The 21,144-nt window shown below is 36.6% G+C and overlaps 1 protein-coding gene across 1 annotated transcript; it reads right to left on the bottom strand.

Annotated features, from left to right (window-relative positions):
• Window positions 1–8,364: 8,364 nt before the first annotated feature.
• LOC117030793 (olfactory receptor 51B2-like) lies at window positions 8,365–9,303 on the bottom strand. The gene has a single exon (XM_033121028.1). It carries the CDS (start codon window positions 9,301–9,303, stop codon window positions 8,365–8,367), a length of 939 nt encoding a protein of 312 aa, XP_032976919.1.
• Window positions 9,304–21,144: the final 11,841 nt, after the last annotated feature.

Below are 21,144 nucleotides of genomic sequence, written 5' to 3'. Positions count from 1 at the left end.
GGGTTTTTAATGGGTTTTGGAATTTGAGCTGAGCAGGGTTTAGGTCCTAAACCATGTGGTAATCCCTTTGGGAATAACAATTGCTATTTATTAATATTTTTGATTGACCTGAGTTAGGAGAGTATCCTATTCATTATCTGAAGTCCCTAACAGCAGCCATATTGGCATTTAATTATGGCAAATGTGGCAGTGCCAGGAATTGTCCACATATCCCCAATATGACAGGAGGAATAGCTGCCCTGTTCAGGTTGTCTCTAACATGTGGCATTGTGTATGACATTGGTAACAGTACTAACTTCAGTAAAATTTCTCATCACCATCAGGCAAGCCTAGAGCCTCCATCAGGAATGCAGAGATGACAGGGATTCACTATCCCCTCACCTTACTCTGAGGATTTTCTTTGAGTTAATTCTCTGAAAGCAGCTAGCCTTCGAGTCGTCGGTTTTTTCTGAAACTCACACAGATACAACATTCAGAGTTTCCTCAACTTGCCATGGAGAACTGTTCCAGAAACCAGTTATAGAGACCTAAGAAGTTGAAGGAGAAAGGAAAGAAGAGAGCATATTAGGATCATGTTGAGAAAATGGGAAAATCATCTCTTAACTTCTGGATAATCTGCAAGCACTCCATACAATTGGTGTCTTCTGTCTCTATTCCCCTCAAACACTTAGCTGCTATTGCCTGAGAATATGTGCTTCTTTAGAAGAAATTACATATGTATATGTGTGTGTACATATATATATACATATGTGTGTATATATATAAATATATACATATATATACACAAACGTGTGTGTGTGTATATATATATATATATATATATGGAAGCTATTGGGCTGAAAACAGAAATCTGGAAGCTTTTAAGTGATTGATTACATCTCACTTTAGGTATGAATTAAGATGGGAAAGTAGGTGAGGAGAGAAAAGTTGCGAACCTAGGAAAACCTCCATTTTAGGGCACAAAAAACAGATCTCAAAGGATATGGGCTAAGAAGTAAGCAGAAATATAAGAGGATAGTAAAGATGATCTGTAATTACAAAGTCAGTGGAAAATACTTTTTTTTTAAATTAGGTAGTGCTGTGGTTTAATAGTGAAAAGTGTCAAAATTGCCAAGTAAGATAAAAATGAAATGTATCCATTGTTTTTGGCAAGTAAGTCTTTGGTAATCTTGACAACTTCAATAGAATGATAGGAATAGATTCCCAATGATTGTGAAATGGAAACTGAATAAATAACAAGAAAGTGAAAACAACATATTACTTACTTTCTTCAAATGAGAAAATTGAGGCTTCGAGAGGTTAAATAATTTGTCCAAGGTCACACAATTCCTATGTGGCATACAGAAATTCAAACTCCAGTTTATCTGACCCCCAAGCTCATGTTCTCAACCAACATCCATAGAATATAACTGTAGTTCTCCTGTCCAAGCTTCCCTTTCCATACACTACCCCCTTGCCTGAATTCTCCATCTCATTAAAAAAAAAAAAAAGATTTAAATGCTTTCTTATCCTTTGGAGAAGAGCTACATAGTCACGTAGAACAGTTCCTCTTTTTTTTTTCTAATTACAGTTGACATTTAATACTATAGTAGTTTCAGGTTTACAGCATAGTGATTAGACATTTACGTAACTTACCCCGATAAGTCTTGCGTCCACCTGACATCATATGTTGTTAACACAATATTATTGACTATATCCCCTAAGCTGTGTTTTATATCCCCTAGAAGAGTCATTCTTAAAACATCTTCACTGCATTTGAATCCCTGGACTTCCTTACCTGAGCCACAGCTTTCTTTTTGTGGTTCCTAAGCACAGCCTGAGGATCAGCGTGTTGCTGTGTGTTCAGAGTCCTGATGAGAGGTATATTTGTTAAAGAAACAACTCCCAAGGGAGTAAGTACTTCTAGCTCATTTCCACATAGGCTATTTGGGAATACCACATAATCCCCTTTTCCTCTCTCATCTGAGAAAGATCTGGGCCATTGAAGTTGGTTCTTGTGCCCTCTATTTCTCCTATGGATGGAGAATCTCTACAAGAAGCAGTGTCTCTAATGTCAGATAAAACAAGTTATATCTAAGTCACTCTCAAGTGTTCTATGGGTCATAGAGTGGAAGAAAGATGGGTCACTTTTTCTTCTTAAACGTTGATGTTTAGGGAACAATATTCCATTCCTCTTTTTTAAAACTGTTCATGAATTATATTCATACACACCTTAGTATTTATAGGAATAATAATCTGTAGAGGCCACCCCATCCAACTCTTTACCAAATCCTTGATCCACCATGTAACAATTTTATCAGACACCTGTTTATTTCTGTTGATTAGAAACTCCTTACCCTATGAGATAACCTATCCCATTTTGATTATGTGCAATGTGTATAGTGTATATGATATAAATATATATTAAAATATAAATCTACTTCTCTGAAATATCTACCCCTTATCCCTAGTCTTGATCTCTGCAGTCAAATTGAACAGGTCTAAACAATCACATTGATATGTTCTCTCTAAATGCTATAAAAATATCTATATTAATATTTCTCATACTTCTTTCTTAATGGCTGAGCAGCCACTAGTATGTTAACTATTTATCACATAATGATACCTAGTTCTGATTCATCTGCTATCATCCTACTCATAATTGGACATAATAATCCAGGTGTTGTCAGATCAGTCTGATTTTGAAAATTGTCTCCAGGGGGTCATATGTTTAGCATCTTTTTAAGTCATCTGTTATTGTGCAAATCTACAATTATGTATCCAAAACTCTTGTCTCAAGACATTTCAGAATTCAGCCATGCTTTTAAAAGTAATAAAATGTATATTCATATAATATATATGGTACCCCCAGCAGGTTGCACGCGATAACATCTTATAAACAATCACCTGTTTATATTAAGGGGTAAAAAAGACTCAGGTCAGATTTTGCCACGATTTGACTTTAGATCATATCAGATTTAGCCAATAAATACATTTCATAATTAATTTTGGAGAACCTTTTTGTTTTTAGAATTATGGTTAAGGGGTTGTAGCTTTTTAATAACTTTATTATCAAGTCAATTCACATTGCATTCATAATAAACTAAAACTTCAGAAAGATTTTTAAAGGAGTTACATTTTTAGCACATAGCACAGAGCTTAACACATGGTTGGTGCTCAGTAACTATTAGTGGAGTGAATAAATGCAGAATTGTGTTATCAAGCAGTTTTGTTTGTGGTCGAATTGTACATTTTTTTTACTTTTATTTATAATAATATTAGTAGTTTCAGATTCAGCCCTTTGCGCAAGCATGTCAAATCATGATATCTGCTTTTCTTTGTTGTTTATCATTTCTATGTCTCCAACTTTTATATCAACCATATTACAGAAAGAAATGCATAACATGACAGGAAGGGTCAAAAAAAGAGATTTATGTGTCTTTTTTCCTCCTACAGGGTCAAAAAGAGAGATTTATGTGTCTTTTTTCCTCCTGAGTGCTTTGGTTGATTAGTGAAACTTAAGGTAAGATTTTTCAACCACCTATTACAGATTTTCTATTTCTCCATCCTGACGGAAAGACTGCTTTGAAAAATGCTGCGTTAATAGTTAAATACACTAAGTCTTCCTAGCCCTGTAAACTACCAGACTACTAATTGGCTCGACTAATACCAGGAAGAGAGTTTTAGTTTCAATAAAGTACTCTACCCAGAGGATACTATACCACAAATTAAATGTATTTCCTTCCTCTCTCTGTCAGCTATGCCACCATATAGGCAAAGACAGAAAGTCATAATTGAAATTACTTAGTAGAGTCTCACTTATAGGCAAGGTAATTAGGCCTAGTGGTCCAGGGACAAGACTGAAAGGAGAAGTTTCAGTATGTTGAGGATTTGTAAAGGGGACTTCCCTCTAGGTACTATGGTGAAAGGAATTATAGTAGGTGTGATCCAGTCAGGTTATGGAAGGTAGGATAATTAACCATTGCTCTTATTTTTGGCATGATATCTGGGAAGTCTTTTTACCTATCATCTATTTATCTATCAATCAATCTATCGACCTATTTATCTATCTATTTGTCATCTATCCATCTATCTATCATCTATTTACCTATCACCTGTCTATCAATCATCTATCAAAAAGTTGATAATATAGACCACTTACGCCTTATTCCCCTGCTGAATAAGAATGTGTATCAACTAAACACAATGCTAAGGAGTGGTATTCTCCAAGAGTCATTTTGGAAAAATTCTTCAGCACTAACGGTAGCACCTGAATCTGATCACTCAACCTCCAATCCAAAGTTCAGGGAGAACTTCACCAACAAATCCAGCTCCTTACAGCCTGCTTCCTTCGTTGTGAAACCACACTGCTTATCCAACAGTGAGCAGCCCTCTCATACCTCTTCAGGAAGACTCGAATATTGTCATGTCATTTCCTGACCCACTACAAGCCCAACAAGCATGCCAATGATGCTGGTCCACTATAGCTTGAATCTCCCATTCCTCTCACGCATATGTGGCAGGTAATTAAATATACTATGACTTGAAGTTCCATGCCAGGTAGCTGGGATCTTTTTTTACTTAGCATGAGGGAAATAATAGAGTTTTAACTTAAAGTTTTACCTTTACTGGTAAAGGGCCTTGACCAGTAAACTGGGGTTTCTTACACCATATTTAACACTGTAAAAGAGGCAGCCCATCCCTAAAATTTAACTTGCAAAGTGGGCTACAATATCACAGTAACTGGTGACCACAAGCAGAGTCATCTATATCCCACAGCTTCTAAGCTTCAAACATGACTTGCAAAGTCAGTCTTCCTTCAGCCATAAGAATCTCTGCACCAAGATCAGAAAATGAAATGGGAATGATCTCGGGTGGAATTTTCTGTCAATATGCTTACGTGTAGATGTATTATAGGCCTCATGAGCATGAGGGACAGAGGAAGCTTTGGGGAGATACCAAGATTTTAGGATTTTGGTTTACATTCAGCATCAATGGCTTGAGTATTTTACTCTTGGGCACATTTTCCTCCTCATTAAATTTATGGAGGAATAATCCAGCTTCACAATTAAATCAGCCTGAAAAAGTTTTAGTAAATGGCCTGACAGAAAACTTACTCCAACCCCAATTTTTTAAGCATTGCAAGGACTGGATTCCATTTCTCTCTGTATTGTCTGTCTTCCCACTATAGATCACTGAATAGAGGATGCCAGAGACAATATCTCTTGCAGAGAAATCACCACTTCTAATCTTTTTACCTGGGGATGAACCTAAAAAGTTTAGATTTCTCATATTTTTAGTTCTGAAATGATTATATATTTTTTCTCTATATAGTCCTGGCATTCTTTCCTGTCAGTAGGACAAGGGTAAAGTTTATTTAAGTCATTTAAGCAGAAAACTTTCTTCCTCCAAGAAGCTTGTCTAGTTTTCTCCTTCAAGAGTTTAGTTTGGGCAACAAAATATTCAAAGTGAAAAGAAGGTGAACAGATATATTCATGTAGTATCTAGGCATCCTGAGATTAATGCATTGAAAAATCGCAAAACTATTGAAATTCTCTATTGGTAAGTGATTTGTGCCTTCATTAGATGCAAATCATGGCCTCAGAGAGTCTCCTCACTCAGGCTAGAAATTAAGACATGCTGATTTAAAACTAAACTCATTTTTCTTCATTAAATTTATTATGAGAATAATGAAAGATTTTAAAAATAGAATTTATTTGTAGAGAATATTTATCACAAAATTATTTTTGTTTATTGTTAACACATGTACACATACATATGTACATGCACACATATTAAATGGCAACTATAATAAAAAATATAGTCACGGGATGTAAAGTACAGCATAGGGAATATAGTCAATGGTATTGTAATAGCTGTGTCCCATGTCAGATGGGTAGGAGACTTGTTGGGGTTATCACTTTGTGAGATGTGTAAATGTCTGATCGCTGTTTTGTATACCTGAAACTACTAATAAAAAAATAAATTTTAAAAAAAGCTTTGTCTTTCTTAGAGATGATTTATTGAACTTGTTCTTAGAATTTGATTAGGGTGGTTAATCTCCAGGTGCATTTGAAGGAGGGAATTAAGTATGAACGTTTACAGTTCCATGTGTTTCTTCTCAGAAATCTGTGAGCAGGTATCTGTGAGGATATGCCCCAGCCCTATGGTAACTTATCTAAGCCCTTGTGGGGCGGGGGGAGAAAAGAAAACCTCATTTTTCAATATATCACTATTCTTTACTCAGAGAGGAATCTAGGTGTTCTTTATTCTATATTCATATTTGTGTCTGAATCTAATTTCCCATCGCTAACCCATTGCTTCTTATCATAATTTATGTATTATCTTGAGCATTTTTGTTCAGGCTATTGATTTAGAACTGGCTTATATTTTTTTTCTTGGACACATTCGAGTGAAAATCACTCAGTAGAAACTCTCTCTCCCTGGATAGCAATGCAAAGACCCATGTGCTCCATAAGCTGCTTTTAGTGTCAACAGCTTCAGTTTTTTCTATTGTCTTGTACCCCTAACCTTTCTTGACAGAGACATACTTGACATAGACCTAGATTTTACTATGGTTATTAATAATCAGGCAAAAAGATACACATACTAAAAGTTATAGTAATATATGTATGACTAACGGCTATGTTATTGTCTTCTACAAGCTCAGTGCTGCAGTATAGAGTATTTCCTTTGGTCATGTTGACAGGTCACAACTTCATCATTTGGATTTTTATCCATCCTCAAATTTTAAAAATATTTTTCAAAAAATATTAAAATTCTTCTGATTGATGAATTTAATACATAATCAATAGTCTTTTTGAGTTTGATAGCATTAATGTTCTTCAAATAAAATAATTCAGAAATTTAATATTATATTTGTTTCCTCCCAAACTTTTTTCATATACTTTTCTAAAATAACCACAAATCTTTTTAGCTCCTAAATATATCTCATATCTGTCTACTACATTCATTTTCACTTTAACAATTTTAGCTACTTGTATCTCTTTCTGGAACTGGTATACTATTTTCTTTCCGATTTCTTTGTGCCTCGTTTGCCTCACTCAAATCCACACATATCTGAACTTACAATTTATAAACAACACTGAAATCAAGTCACTCCCTTACTTAGAACTATTCAATAGCTTCCCACAACTGGGTAAATACACAAACGCTTGCTGTAGCCTCAGTATGTTATTGATTTGACCTCCTTTTCTCTCCCCAACTTCTCCTTAGACCCATCACCCTCTTCTTATCAGCCACATTCCCAGAAGGTGCCATGATCTGCCCCAGCTTCAACCTCTTCACAGACTGCTTTTAGCTTAAAATATTCTTATCCTTATTTTCACCAGTTAATGTCTAATTTACCCTCAGATCTCAATTCAAGGACACTCTTCAGGGTATCTTTCCCTTACTTCAGTCTTGATGCAATCCATTTTGAGACCAACATCCTCAAAGCAGCTTGTTCTTTACATTTTGTCACTAGTCACAAGGATTATTTTAAATTTAGGTTTATTTGATCTTTGACTCCCCAGTGGGTTGTGATCTGCATAGTCAATATTTTATATCTGTTTGTTTAAAGTTGGATCATTGTTGTTTAGCATTATTTCTGTCTCATACCTTAAAATATCAGCCAAATGAATTGTTAGTGCTACTACCTTGAAAATAGTTACAGTGAGGACTGATTTACTTTTCTTCAAATATTAATCTATTATAAAATAGAATATGTAAAAGAAAGTTCTGCAAAAATAAGAAAATAAAGAAATAAACCTGAAATCAGGGAGGCCTATATCAAATGCCCCCCAAATCTTAATAAAGTAGGTATATATAGTTATATGTAAAATTTTAAATTTTGCATATAAGAAGACAAAACTTGAAAATGTTTGCAATATCAGTGGCTCACTAGGGTTCATTTATCATTAATGCACTCCCACAAATAAGTAGGAAAGCATGGACACACTGATATGAAAATGAGCAAATGATATGAACAGAGAAATCCAAAGACAGACATGTAAATGGATACCACAAACTGAAAGTTATCTATGATTTTTAGCAATAAAAATTAATTGAATACACCAAAAAAATCACAATATAAAATTATACTTAATTTTCCAGATGTATAAGGAATATTTTTATCCACTACTTAGTAGTTAGAGAGATGAACACAGGATAATGACAAAGAAAAATCAATCCATGAACTTAACAAATTGCAAATCTATCAAGTCAAGGGCAGACCCTGGATAAGACTCATAAATAGTATTGCATCATTTGGAGAAGTGGAGTTGGCCACAGGAAGTTTTAAGACTCAGTGGAATTTCTTTGCTCTCAATTCAGAGAAATCTCAGATGCCCACCATCTTCCCTGAGCAATCACCCACATCAGAGTTTAACTTCCACATCTATATTTAGATAAAAGGCGGAGAACGCCATATTGAATCTGCTTGTTCTTGATGCTATAAATGATAGGATTCATTAAAGGAGGAAACAGGAAGTAGACATAGCTCATTATAATATGGACCACATGTGGCACATTCTTCCCAAACCTGTGTATGAATGACAAACTGATCACAGTGACATAGAAGATGAGGACACAACCGATGTGGGAGATGCAGGTATTGAGAGCTTTGGCTTTCTCTTCACCAGAGGCTATGCCCATAACAGTCTTCAGAATTAAGATATAGGAGAAAAGGATGATCATGGAGTCTAAGAAGATTGTTAAAGAAATAAGAATTACAGGATAAAGTGTATTGAAAGTTATGTCAGCACAGGCCAGTTTCATTACTTCTTGGTGAAGACAGAAAGCATGGGAGAGAACATGAGAGTGGCAATATGGAAATGAAAAAAGACGCAAGATTATAGGCATGATGGATATAAAACCCCTCATAAAAGCTCCCACCCCTAACTTTATCACTCGAGTTTTGGTGAGAAGAGAAGCGTATTGCAAGGGATTATAGATGGCAATAAAACGGTCATAGGCCATGGCAAGTAAGATACCAGATTCCACAATGGAAAGGGAGTGAATAAAGTAGGCCTGCAGGAAGCAGGCTCCGTGGCTCATCTCCCGATGATTCACCCATAAGATACCCATTACAGTTGGCATTGTGGTCAATGTCACCATCAGATCTGTACCTGCCAACATGGAAAGGAAATAGTACATGGGTTCATGGAGACTGTGGTCATCCTTAATGAGGTAGAGGAGAGTGCCATTGCCAAGAAGCATAAAGATGTAGACTGCAAAGAAGGGGATGGAAATCCAGCGATGAGCTGCCTCTAGGCCTGGGAATCCAGTCAGCAAAAAGGGGGCAGCACTAATATTGTGCCACATAGTATGTCCACAGGTGGAGAGCAGGTTTCTAGAAATCTTTATTCTAGGAACTCATACTTTTTAGTAGTAATGTAACACAGCAGACTCAACCACAGTCTTCACACTTGGGGATAATTAATTGGTATGATAAATGTAACTCTGAGAGTATTTGCCTGCAGAAGAGTAGAGATTTACAGGTTATATTATACTTGAGATGAAGAATGTCGATCTTTCCCTAATTAGAAGAAAATATTAGGTTAATGGTTAAATTTTTCTCAAATAAGAAAAAACATTTTTATTAATTTCTCTTAAAACATCAGGCCCTCCTATTGTTTGCATATATAGGAACAGTGATAACAATCAAGATAATTACGTACTAATGAAGAATAATAGTTGGCTACTTTCTTGCTGTGATTGATAACTTTTGGACACATTTAATTTTGATTTTGACTTTATCTTTCACAATCATGACAAATACATACTTTTTTTTTCCAATTAGAAGCACTTTTCTTTGTTTTTGAAATTAAATGACAGTGTTTTATTAAAAACAACAAGCATCACCATCACTTCCGGTTGCCTTCTTGCTCCAACATTACACTTTTCTAGAGATTGGCTACCAGAAGTGTGGACCACAGACCAGCCAAAACTGACAAGTTTGGAAACTTGTTAGACATGTAGCCTTTGACTCCACATCCAATGCACTGAATCAAAATTTGCATTTCATCACAATTTCCAGGTGATTCAAGTACATAGTAATACATGAGAAGCACTGCTCCAACATGTCATATCTATTCCATCTTTGGAGATAGAATTTGTTCTTATTCTTTCACCTGGTTGATTTCTTCATTCCTTCTAAATATCCTCACAATTTTTTTTTCCATTCTTCTTTTACCATTCACTCGTTCTCTTTCTTCCTCTTGTCCTTTCCAAATCACTTGACATAATTGAATATTCATATTCTTTCTCAATGTTTTCTTTTATTTCTATCTCCTATTCCTCCAATACTTAACTCCTGATAAGCTATTGTTCACGTGACTGGTCACATTATAATGTTCCTATAGCCTAAAATGTCAGTCATGTCCACTATTTCTATTTATTGGTTGCCACAACCAAAAATAAAGGATCTACTACATTTTATGCTGAAGTATTATTTCACCCTGCATTCAGAACATCAAGGTATATCTCCATACTGAGCAGCGGAATACTTCCCTTCTTCATAAAATGTCATTAATATTAGAAGTAGATTAGAACCAGGACAAATCAGAAATAATCTAACTCTTGTGTAACAAAATACTCTGGAGTGACATCTATATGAGCATGGTACCATTGAGATAAAAATCACGAACACCAGATGTCAGAAGAATGGTAGCATGGGAGGTGCTCCTTATTTCTCCCCTTGAAGTTACAAGAAATTAAACAGCTATATCTCAACAAAGGATTCCCTGCCTAACACACAAACACATCTGAGAGATCCAAATCTGAAGGTCGGTGAATTGAAGTGAAAGGGAGCAGAGGAGAGGTAGAAGAGCAGAGACAGATGCCATGGACATAAGCCGGAGCTCACTGCAGGTCTTGAGAGAGGGGAGGATTCAGGTTGCAGGAGCATTCTCTATAGCCCCAAGTATTCCTGCCTGAGTGATCAGCATATATTACAGCTGAATCCAGTGATTGGGGCAGAGACCAAATATAGAAATGCAGCAGCTATCACCAGGCAGTAAATAAAGCCATGGAGCCTGGCTACCTCTCCCCACCATCTCAGAGTTCTCTGCCCTGCACTTTCCCAGAGCTAGCAGCAGACCCCAGAAGAAACTGTAGCAGTAAATGTTGGGTTACAAAGCAGAATATCTACAGCCCTGAGAGCTGGAAAGACAGTTCCTGAGTGGAAGACACATACTGCAGCTAATTCCATGGATAGAGGTGGAGATACAGAGGCAAGGCAGCTAAGGTCTGGTGATTCCCATTACTGGGAGAAGAACAAAACAACAAACATACCAGTGGCCTTTCCCAGCCTGCCTGTCCCCTCTTATCACCAGCTGATCTAAGCCAGGTGACCTGGGACACATCAGGAAATACAATCCTGCATCTGGCTGCTGGGGCAGTGCCAGGATTTCACAGGTTCAGAACACCATCAGCCACCACATTCTCCCATGGGGATGGTGCCCTGAGACCAAGGCGACCAGATCACAGAGGAGCTGCCCACCTCCCCAGGAAATACAAGGCGCTTTCCACCACTCAGCAAAGATCCAACAAGCCAGGGCAGTGAAAGAGAATATAAAACATTTGTGGTCTACCACCACCTATTGGAAAAACAAAAGAAAACCTCCTCTTATAAAACTTCTAAAAAAGAATCACAAAAAAAAAAAAAAAAAAAAAAAAGGTAAGCAGAGTTCATTCCCATAAATTCCTAGACAGAGAAATAATCATTGAAATACCATGAACAACCAAGGAAACAAGGCAGCTCAGAAAGAATATTAAAATTGCCAGAAAATAAACTTAAAGACATGGAAAAAAATGTGATTTAAATGATAGAGAATTCAAGATTGCAGTTTTGAAAAAAACTGAATGAGATGCAAGAAAACTCAGATAGGCAGTTTAATTAACTCAGAAATAAAATCAACAAACCAAAGGAAAAATTTTTCAAAGAGATTGAAATTATAAAAGAACCAAATAGAAATTCTGGAGGTGAAGAACTCAATAAAAGAGATGAAGAATGAAATAGCAAGATTAGGAAATATAGCTGACCAGATGGAGGAAAGAATGAGTGATATCAAAGATAAAAATCTGGAAATGACACTGATGAAAGAAGAGAAAGTCTTGAGAGAGAGAGAAAAATGAAAGAACTCTACAAGAACTATCTGACTCTATCAGAAAGAACAATATAAGAATAATGAGAAGATTATTCTCATAAGGAGAACAAAGAGCTTCTTCAAACAAATAGGCAATGAGAACTTCCCAAATCTGTGAAAAGAACTGGATCCTTGAATCAAAGAAGCAAACAGAACACTTAGTTATCTCAATCCAAAAGGTGTTTTCCAAGGCACATTATATTAAAACTGTCAAAAAATAATGACAAAGAAGGAATTCTCAAGGCAGCTAGGGAAAAGAAGATCATAAGCTATAAAGGAAATCCCATTAGATAATCATCAGATTTCTCAATAGAAACTCTACCAGCTAGGACAGAGTGAATTCAAATATTCAAACTACTGAAAAAGAGAAATAACCTTAAATGTAAGGGGACTGAATTCACGAATAATAAGGCAGATTGGATCAAAAAACAAAACCATAGGCTGCCTTCAAGAGACACATCTCAGCTGCGAGGATAAATATAGACTCAAAGTAAGAGTGGAAAATGATACTGCAAGCAAATGACATCCAGAGAATAGCAGGTATAGCTGTACTTATATCTGACAAAATAGACTTCAAATTAAAAAAGGTAACAAGAGACAAAGATGGACATTTCATGATAAAGGGACAATACATCAAGAAGACGTAACACTTATCAATATGTATGCTCCCAATCAGGGAGCACCAAAATATATAAAGCAACTACTAACAGAACTTAAGGGAAAAACTGACCAAAAAACCCCCACAATTATAGTAGGAGACCTAAGTACCCCATTGATAGCTATGGATAGATCATTCAAACAGAAAATCAATAAGGACATATCAGCCTTAAATGACACATTAGACAAAATAGGCATAATTGACATTATGCAAATCAATCAATGTGATACACCATAAAAAAATAAAGGATAAAAATCATATGATCATATCAATAGATGCAGAAAAAACATTTGACAAGATAAGATGCAGGATCCATTTACGATTAAAATGCTTAATGAAATGCACATAGAAGTAAAATACCTCAACATAATAAAGGCCATATATGACAAACTATCAGCTAATATCACACATAATGGCGAAAAGCTGAAAGCTTTCCCTCTAAGATCAGGAATATGACAACGTTGCCCTCTCTCACCATTGTTATTCAACATAGTATTGGAAGTCCTAGCCAGAACTATCAGACAAGTGAAAGAAACAAAAGGCATCCAAATTGGGAATGAAGAAGTCAAACAGTCACTTTTTGCAGTGATTTTTTGTGACATGATTCTTTATATAGAAAACTCTAAAGACTTAACCAAAGAACTACTATAAACAAATACAGTAAAATTGCAGGATATAAAATCAATGTACAAAGATTCATTAAATTCCTATATACTAACAATAAAATTACAGAAAAAGAAATGAAAAAGCAATTCCTTTTGCGATTAGAACCAAAAGAGTAAAATATCTAGGAACAAACTTAACAAAGGATGTGAATGATCTACACTGAAAACTACAAGACATTATTAAAAGAAATTGAAGACAGAAAGAAATGGAAAGATATTTTGTGTTCATGGATTGGAAGAATCAACATAGTTTAAATGGCCATGTTACCCAAAGCAATATACAGATTTAATGCAATTCCCATTAAAATCCCAATGGCATTTTTCAAAAAAATAGAACAAAAAACTATCAGATTTGTATGGAATCACAAAAGACCCCAAATAGCCAAAGCAATCCTGAGAAAACTAAAAAACAAGGCTGGAGGTAACACACTCTTTGACTTCAAATTATACTACAAAGCAACAATAATCAAAACAGCATAGTATTGACAGAAAAACAGATACACAGACCGATGGAACTGAATTGAGAACCCAGAAATAAACCTATGCATATATAGGCAAATAATTTTTGACAAAGGAGTTAAAAATATAAATTGGAGAAAATTGTTTTCAATAAATGGTGCTGGGAAAATTGGAAGCGACATGCAAAAGAGTGAAACTAGATTGCTATCTGTCACCGTACATCAAAATTAATTCAACATGGATAAAAGACCTAAATATAAGGCCTGAAACAATAAGTTGCATAGAAGAAAACATAGGAACTAAACTTATGAACCTTGGTCTTAGAGAGGATTTTATGAATTTGAATTCAAAGGCAAGGGAAGTAAAAACAAAAATGAATGAATGGGACTATATCAAACTAAAAAGCTGAACAACAAACAAAACCATCAACAAAACAAATACACAACCAACTGAATAGTAGAAGATATTTCCGAACACCACCTCTGATAAGGGGCTAGTATTCAAATTATATAAAGAACCCATACAACTCAACAACAAAAAAACAAACAATCCAACGAAAAATGGGCTGAGGACTTGAACAGACACTTTTCCCAAGAAGACATACAAATGGCCAACAGATATATGATAAGATGCTCAACTTCACTAGCTATTAGGGAAATGCAAATCAAAACCTCAATGAGGTATACCTTACACCTGTTAGAATGGATATCATCAATAAGACAAGTAATAACACATGTTAGAGAGGCTATGGAGGAAAAGGAATCCACATACATTACTAATGAGAATGTAAATTTGTACAGCCACTATGGAAAACAGTATGGAGGTTCCTCAAAAAATTAAGGATAGAATTACCATACCACCCAGCAATCCACCTTTTGTGTATCTACTCAGAAAATCTGAAAACATTTATCCGTAAAGATATATGTACCGCTATGTTCATTGCAGCATTATGCACTGTGGCCAAGACATGTAAACAACCAAAGTGTCCTTCAATAGATTATTGGATAAAGAAGATGTCATACATATATATAATGGAATATTACTCAGTCATAAGAGAACATGAAATACTGCCATTTGCAACAGCATGGATGGTTCTTGAGATTATCATGCTAAGCGAAATAAGTCAGACAAATAAATTTGAGAACCATATGATTTTACTCATATGTAGGGTTAAAACTGAAAGCAACAAATGAACAAGACAAAAGCTCATAGACAGACAAGAGTTAGTGGTTACCAGAGGGAAAGAGGGAGGGGGAGGTAGAAAAGAGTAAAGGGGGTCAAATATAAGGTGACAAAAGGATAACTGACTCTGAGTGGTGAACACAAAATGCAATCTATAGATGATATATTATAGAATTGTGCACTTGAAACCTATATAATTTTACTAAGCAATGTCACTCCAATAAATTTAATTTAAAAAATTAAATTCCAACACTCAGAATTCCCTAAAATTAAAGCACATTTAAGTCACAGATGTTTAAATTATAATTATTAATATTATACAAACATTGTTCTGTTCCTGAAAGCTTCTTTAGGCTTAAAATAATGGACCTCAAGAGAAAATAGTGAATTTTGAATCCATCGCAAAGTCCAGATAAACAAGTGAACAGAGAAGACAATGTGATTCCTCCTCCCCCTTGTCTGCTCTTTACATATACTCCATTCCTCCTATATGAGATGGGGAATAGACCCCCATAGACACTAGGGTGATGGGCCCGGGCCAAGGTGTCAGGATTTTTCTGCCTGAGTCTCACTGATAATTAGCCATGCTTTTTCTAAGAAAGCAGTTCCTAAAGTAAACACAGTCTGCTCTTAGGATCTAATAAAAACTATAAACTTCTACCAGGCAAAGAGGTAAGTGCACATAATGTCACATTTAATTTAGGACATTCACAGTTATCCTGATGCCAATCCAAGTGTCCAGATTAGAAATGCCAAATCTAGCAGTTTCTTGAATACACTTGTTGAAAGGAAGGAAAAAGTCTGGACTGTAGTTTCTTAAGTCAGCTGGAATGTTCCCTCTATGCAGACCTCTGGAAAATCTTCCTAATTTTTTTCTTTGATTGCATCTAATATCAGAAGGGAGAGGAGTTATTTCATGTTTCTGTCCCTGGCACTCACCCACTCAGGTCTTGTTGCTGGAATGCAAACCTGTTGCTACCCTATTTGAAGACCTAGTCCAGACAATTCTCTCATATATATCCTCCTCTAGAGGCCCCATTAGTAAACTATGTATGTAGAAATCACTTCCCCAGGGTTTCAGGTTTACAGCCACTCAAGAGACTCCTTGATCTCCTCTCTCTCAGAGAAGCTGGGCCAGTAATCAATGTCCTCGGAACTTACAGCTGTTTCCCAAAAGATGTGTGAAGAAAACTGGAAACTCAAATGCCAGCAGAGTCCGGATGCCAGGACTGGGTTATGCGACATCTCCCTCACCCCTCAAATCCTGGGCGTCGGCATGTAAGAAATCCTTGCATGTTTTAACTATTGTCTCCTTCAAATGCCAAACACATTCTGCCTTATTCCAGTGATCACTTGCATCGTTGTTGATCCTAGAGATCATGAATTCCAATTGTGTTCTTGTCTTTCATGTTTTTTGGGGGATATAAGTTCTGATACAGAAGAACATCAGAGGATTTCTTTTTTTGGCAGGGACGGGGTTTTGAGAAGTAGGTTTATTTTTTTAAGATTTTTATTTTAAAATATAGCTAACATACAACATTTTATCAGTTTCAGGTGTACATCATAGTTGTTCAACATTTATATGCCTAAAGAAGTGATCACCATAAGTCCGGCAACCGTCTGACACCGTCCCACGCTATCACAATATTATTGACTATATTCCCCATGCTATGTTACATCCCCATGGCTTATTTGTTTTATACATGGAAATTTGAACCTCTTATTCCCCTTTACCTTTCCTCACCTTTTTAAATTTTTCAATTATAGTCGACATTCAATATTATTTTGTATTAATTTCAGGTGTACAGTATAATTGTTAGACATTTGTATAATTTGTGAAGTGATCCCCTGACTAGTCTGATACCCACCTGGCACTATACGTAGTTATTACCATATTATTGACTATATTCCCTATGCTTTACTTTACATCCCTAGGTCTATTTTGTAACCACCAATTTGTACTTCTTAATCCCTTTCCCTTTTTTGCCCTGCCTCCAACCCCCTCCCATCTATCACCCCAACAAATCTAGTACCCACCTGACACCATACATAGTTACTACAATATTATTGACTATATTCCTTGTGCTATACCCTACATCCCCATGACTACTTTTTAACAACCAATTTGTACTTCTTAACTCCTTCCCATTTTTCACCCACCCCCTCAAACCCCTGCTCACCTGGCAAGCATCAAAATGTTCTCTGTATCTATGAGTCTGTTTCTGTTTAGTTTGTTTATTTATTTTGTTTTTTTAGATTCCACACATAAGTGAAATCACATTGCATCTGTCTTTCTCAGTCTGATATATTCCACTCAGCACAGTACCCTCCAGGTCCATCCACACCACTGCAGATGGCAAAAACCCTTCCATGGCTGAGCAATATTCCATTGTATACATGTGCCATCTACTCCTTATCCATTCATCCATCGACAGACATCCAGGATGCCTCCACATCTTGGCTGTTGTAAATAATGTTGCAATGAACATATGGATGCACAGTTTCCCTCAAAGTAGCATTTTGGGTTTCTTCAGAGATAAATACTCAGAAGTTGGATTACTGGGTCATTCTTTGTCTCTTGTTATAGCCCTTGTTTTAAAGTCTATTTTGTCTGGTATAAGTATTGCTACCACAGATTTTTTTTCTATGTTCATTTTCATGAATAAACTTTTTCCATCCGTTTACTTTCAGTCTGTGTGTATCTTTCAATTTGAAGTGAGTCTCTTGTAAGCAGCATATGTAAAGGTTTTACCTTCTTATCGATTCAGCCACCCTATGTTTTTGATTGAAGCATTTAATCCATTTACATAGAAAGCAATTGTTGATAGATATGTAGTTATTGCCATTTATTATTCAGATATTTTATTTTTATTTTTTCATCTTAAAGAAATCCCTCTAAGATTCCTTGTAATACCAGTTTGCTGGTGATAACTCCTTTAGCTTCTTCTTGCCTGGGAATCGCTTTACCTGTCCTTCAATTTTAAATGATAGCCTTAATGGGTAGAGTAGTCTCAGTTGGAGATCCTTGCTTTTCATCACTTTGACTATTTCATGCCAATCCCTTCTGGCCTGCAAAGTTTCTATTGAGAAAACATCTGACAATTTTATTGGAGCGCCCTTTCTCTTGCTGCTTTTAGAATTCTCTCTTTTGTCTCAAACTTTGCATTTTAACGATAATGTGTTTTGGTGTGGGTCTGTTTAGGTTCATCTTGTTTGAGACTCTCTGAACTTTCTGGGCTTGTATGTCTATTTCCTTCACCAAGTTAGGAGGTTTTCTTTCATTAATTCTTCAAATAAGTTCTTAATCCCTTGCTTTCTCTTTTCTCCTTCTGGTAACCCTATGATGCTACTCTTGATGTTGTCCCTGTCCTTATTTTTTTGGATTTTTTTTTTCTTTTTGCTGTTCTGATTGGCTGTTTTTTGCTACTTTGTCTTCCAAATAGCTGATTCAGTCTTTTGCTTCATCTAGTCTGCTGGTGATTCTTTGTAGTGCATTCTTCATTTTAGATATTTTATTCTTCATTTCTGACTGGTTCTTTTTTTTTTATGATTTCTATGTCTTTTTAAATACTTGCTATCTCTTTGTTTAAGCTCTCACTAAGTTCCTTGAGCATTCTTATTACAGTGTTTTGAACTCTGTCTCTGGTAGTTACTTGCCTCCATTTCATTTAGTTCTTTTTCTGGAGTTTTCTCCCATTCTTTCATCTGGGGCATATTTCTTTGTTTCCTCATTATGGCTGCCTCTCTGTGTTTGTTTCTGTGTATTAGGTAGATCTGCTACATCTCCCAGCCTTGCCAAGTGGCCTTATATAGTAATGTGCCCTGTGGAACCCAGTGGCACAGTCTCCCTGATCCCTTGTGTCAGTTGTGTGTGCTCTCCTATTATATTTGAGGCTTGAGTGCTACTGGCATATCAGTGGGTGGGATTGACCATTTGGTTGACTGTCTGTGGTGTTTGGCCACATCCACCACTTACAGGCTGCTCTGCAGGGGGCTTCCCACATGGAGTGGGATTCGCCCCAGTGGGCTCTGGTGCCTGCTGAGACTGCCCTTTTGGTGGGCCACTTGTGAGGCTAATTGGGTGGTGATCTGCTGTAGTCTGAGGCTGACCTCCAAGTATGTTGGTTCTGGGGCCTATTGGGAGGGACTCTGGGGCAGGTCAGCCACTGTCTATATGACTCATTGGGATCTCCCTGGTAGGAGCTACAAAGTGATCCACACTTTGTCGCTGCCTCTGCTGGACCTGGAGGCACATGGGAGAAGCCACACTATGAAATGACAATGGCTACCACAAATACTGGGTCTGCAATATCTCCACAAAAAGTCAGGACACACAGAGGCCTGCTTCTGGTTGGCAGCTCCTATAAAGTTCAGCTGTTGATAAATTCTTGTGCGGCACATTGCTGAGTGTAGTGGGGTCTCAGTGAGTAACCAGGGTGAAGCAAGAAGAGCTCTTCAGACCAATTCAGATTCAGATTTGGCCATGGGCATGGGGGAGGGCTCAACACAAGAATGATGGCCCCCACCGGCCAGCTGCATGGGAGAATGACCTCACACAGGGAAAATGGCATCTATCTTTCAGCCCTCACTCCACAGCCACACACCTCAGTTGACCCCCGCATATGTCTCTGAAAATCCCAGAGTCACTGTGCCTCCACTAGAGCCCAGGGTGAGTGCCTGTGAGTGTGTCTGTGCAGGCCCTTTAAGAGGATGTCTGGGTTTCTCAAAGATTTTCCTCCCATCCAGATGTTTGGAATCTCCTGTTTTTCACAGCCAGATGCTGTGGGGGCTCCTCTTCCTGGCACCTCAGCTTGGTACTATGGGCTGGGGAGCCTGATGTGGGGCTGGGGTCCCTTACTCCTCTGTGAGAAACCTCTGTGGCCAAGATATCCTTCCCAATCTTCATCCAACACAGGGAGGTTTGGGGCCGGCCTGTTTTGTGTCTCCATCCCTCTTATTAGTCTAGACATGGCTTCTACTTTATATCCTTAGTTATAAAACTTCTGTTTAGCTATACTTCAGATGGTTCTCCAGGTTATTACTCTATAATTTAATTGCAATTTTGATATGTTCACAGGATGAGGCAAGCACAGCATTCACCTACTCTGATATTTTGGATCTCCACCCATCAATAGATTTCTTAATGGTCATGTGCATGACAGTCATTTTTTTTTTGTCTGCAAATTACATTATATTTATATCACTGACCAGTTTATTTCACGTTCATGATGAGGAACATGGTCTTTTTATTCAAAGAGTATAATACTATAGTGGATACTAGAAAGAAAACATTTACCATAAATTTTCATAGCACTGTTATTACTGCTGGATGGTAGCCTGCTAAGGTGGGCACATAAAAATAATTTTGAGATCAGGGAAAACTTTCTAGAGGAAATGTTATTTAAGCTGAGACTTGAAAAATGAGAATGTAAGAAATATGGTATTTGTAAGTGGGATACAGTTTAGTTCCAAGCAGAGAAAATGGTGTATAAGCCAAAGCATGAAAAAATATGATGAATTAAAAAAAAAAGAATTTTAGTATAGCTAAAACAAAACACAAAAAGAATCTATATTAGCAGGTTCTCATCATGTAGCGTTCCCACAAATCATGTAAGGAGGTGGACTTTAAGAAAAATGAGTATGAAGTAGGGGGTAGAGGGCCACCATTAGATAATCATTGTTATAAGTTTACTTTGGTGAAAGTATGAGGAACACATTGGAAAAGTGGAACAGTGAGTGAGGAGAGTATACAATACAATTGTAATAATCCAGAAAATAAATAGTGTTGATGTGGATGTGATGAGATTTTGTCAGTAGGGTTGGATAAAATTAGATAGGGGAGATTCTATGACTTAGAAAGAAGAGAAGCTGGTGACTGAAGGTGGTAAGTTGAAGAGACAGAATAGTGAAAGATGATATCTGCATTTCTGATTTTATTAAGATAGGGAACGCAGGAAGAGAATGACTCTATTAAGTAATCAATGATTACTTGTTGTTTGACTCTTTTGCACTAAACATTGTTTTACATGCCAGATTTCAAAAAAGAATGAAC

The sequence above is a fragment of the Rhinolophus ferrumequinum genome, chromosome 11 (assembly GCF_004115265.2).
Source record: "Rhinolophus ferrumequinum isolate MPI-CBG mRhiFer1 chromosome 11, mRhiFer1_v1.p, whole genome shotgun sequence".
NCBI lineage: Eukaryota > Metazoa > Chordata > Mammalia > Chiroptera > Rhinolophidae > Rhinolophus > Rhinolophus ferrumequinum.
This window is presented reverse-complemented; position numbering and strand designations above follow the sequence as displayed.

Bases quoted from the DNA above. Each gene is read 5' to 3' on its own strand.
- LOC117030793 (XM_033121028.1), bottom strand. From the start codon at position 9,303: ATGTGGCACAATATTAGTGCTGCCCCCTTTTTGCTGACTGGATTCCCA.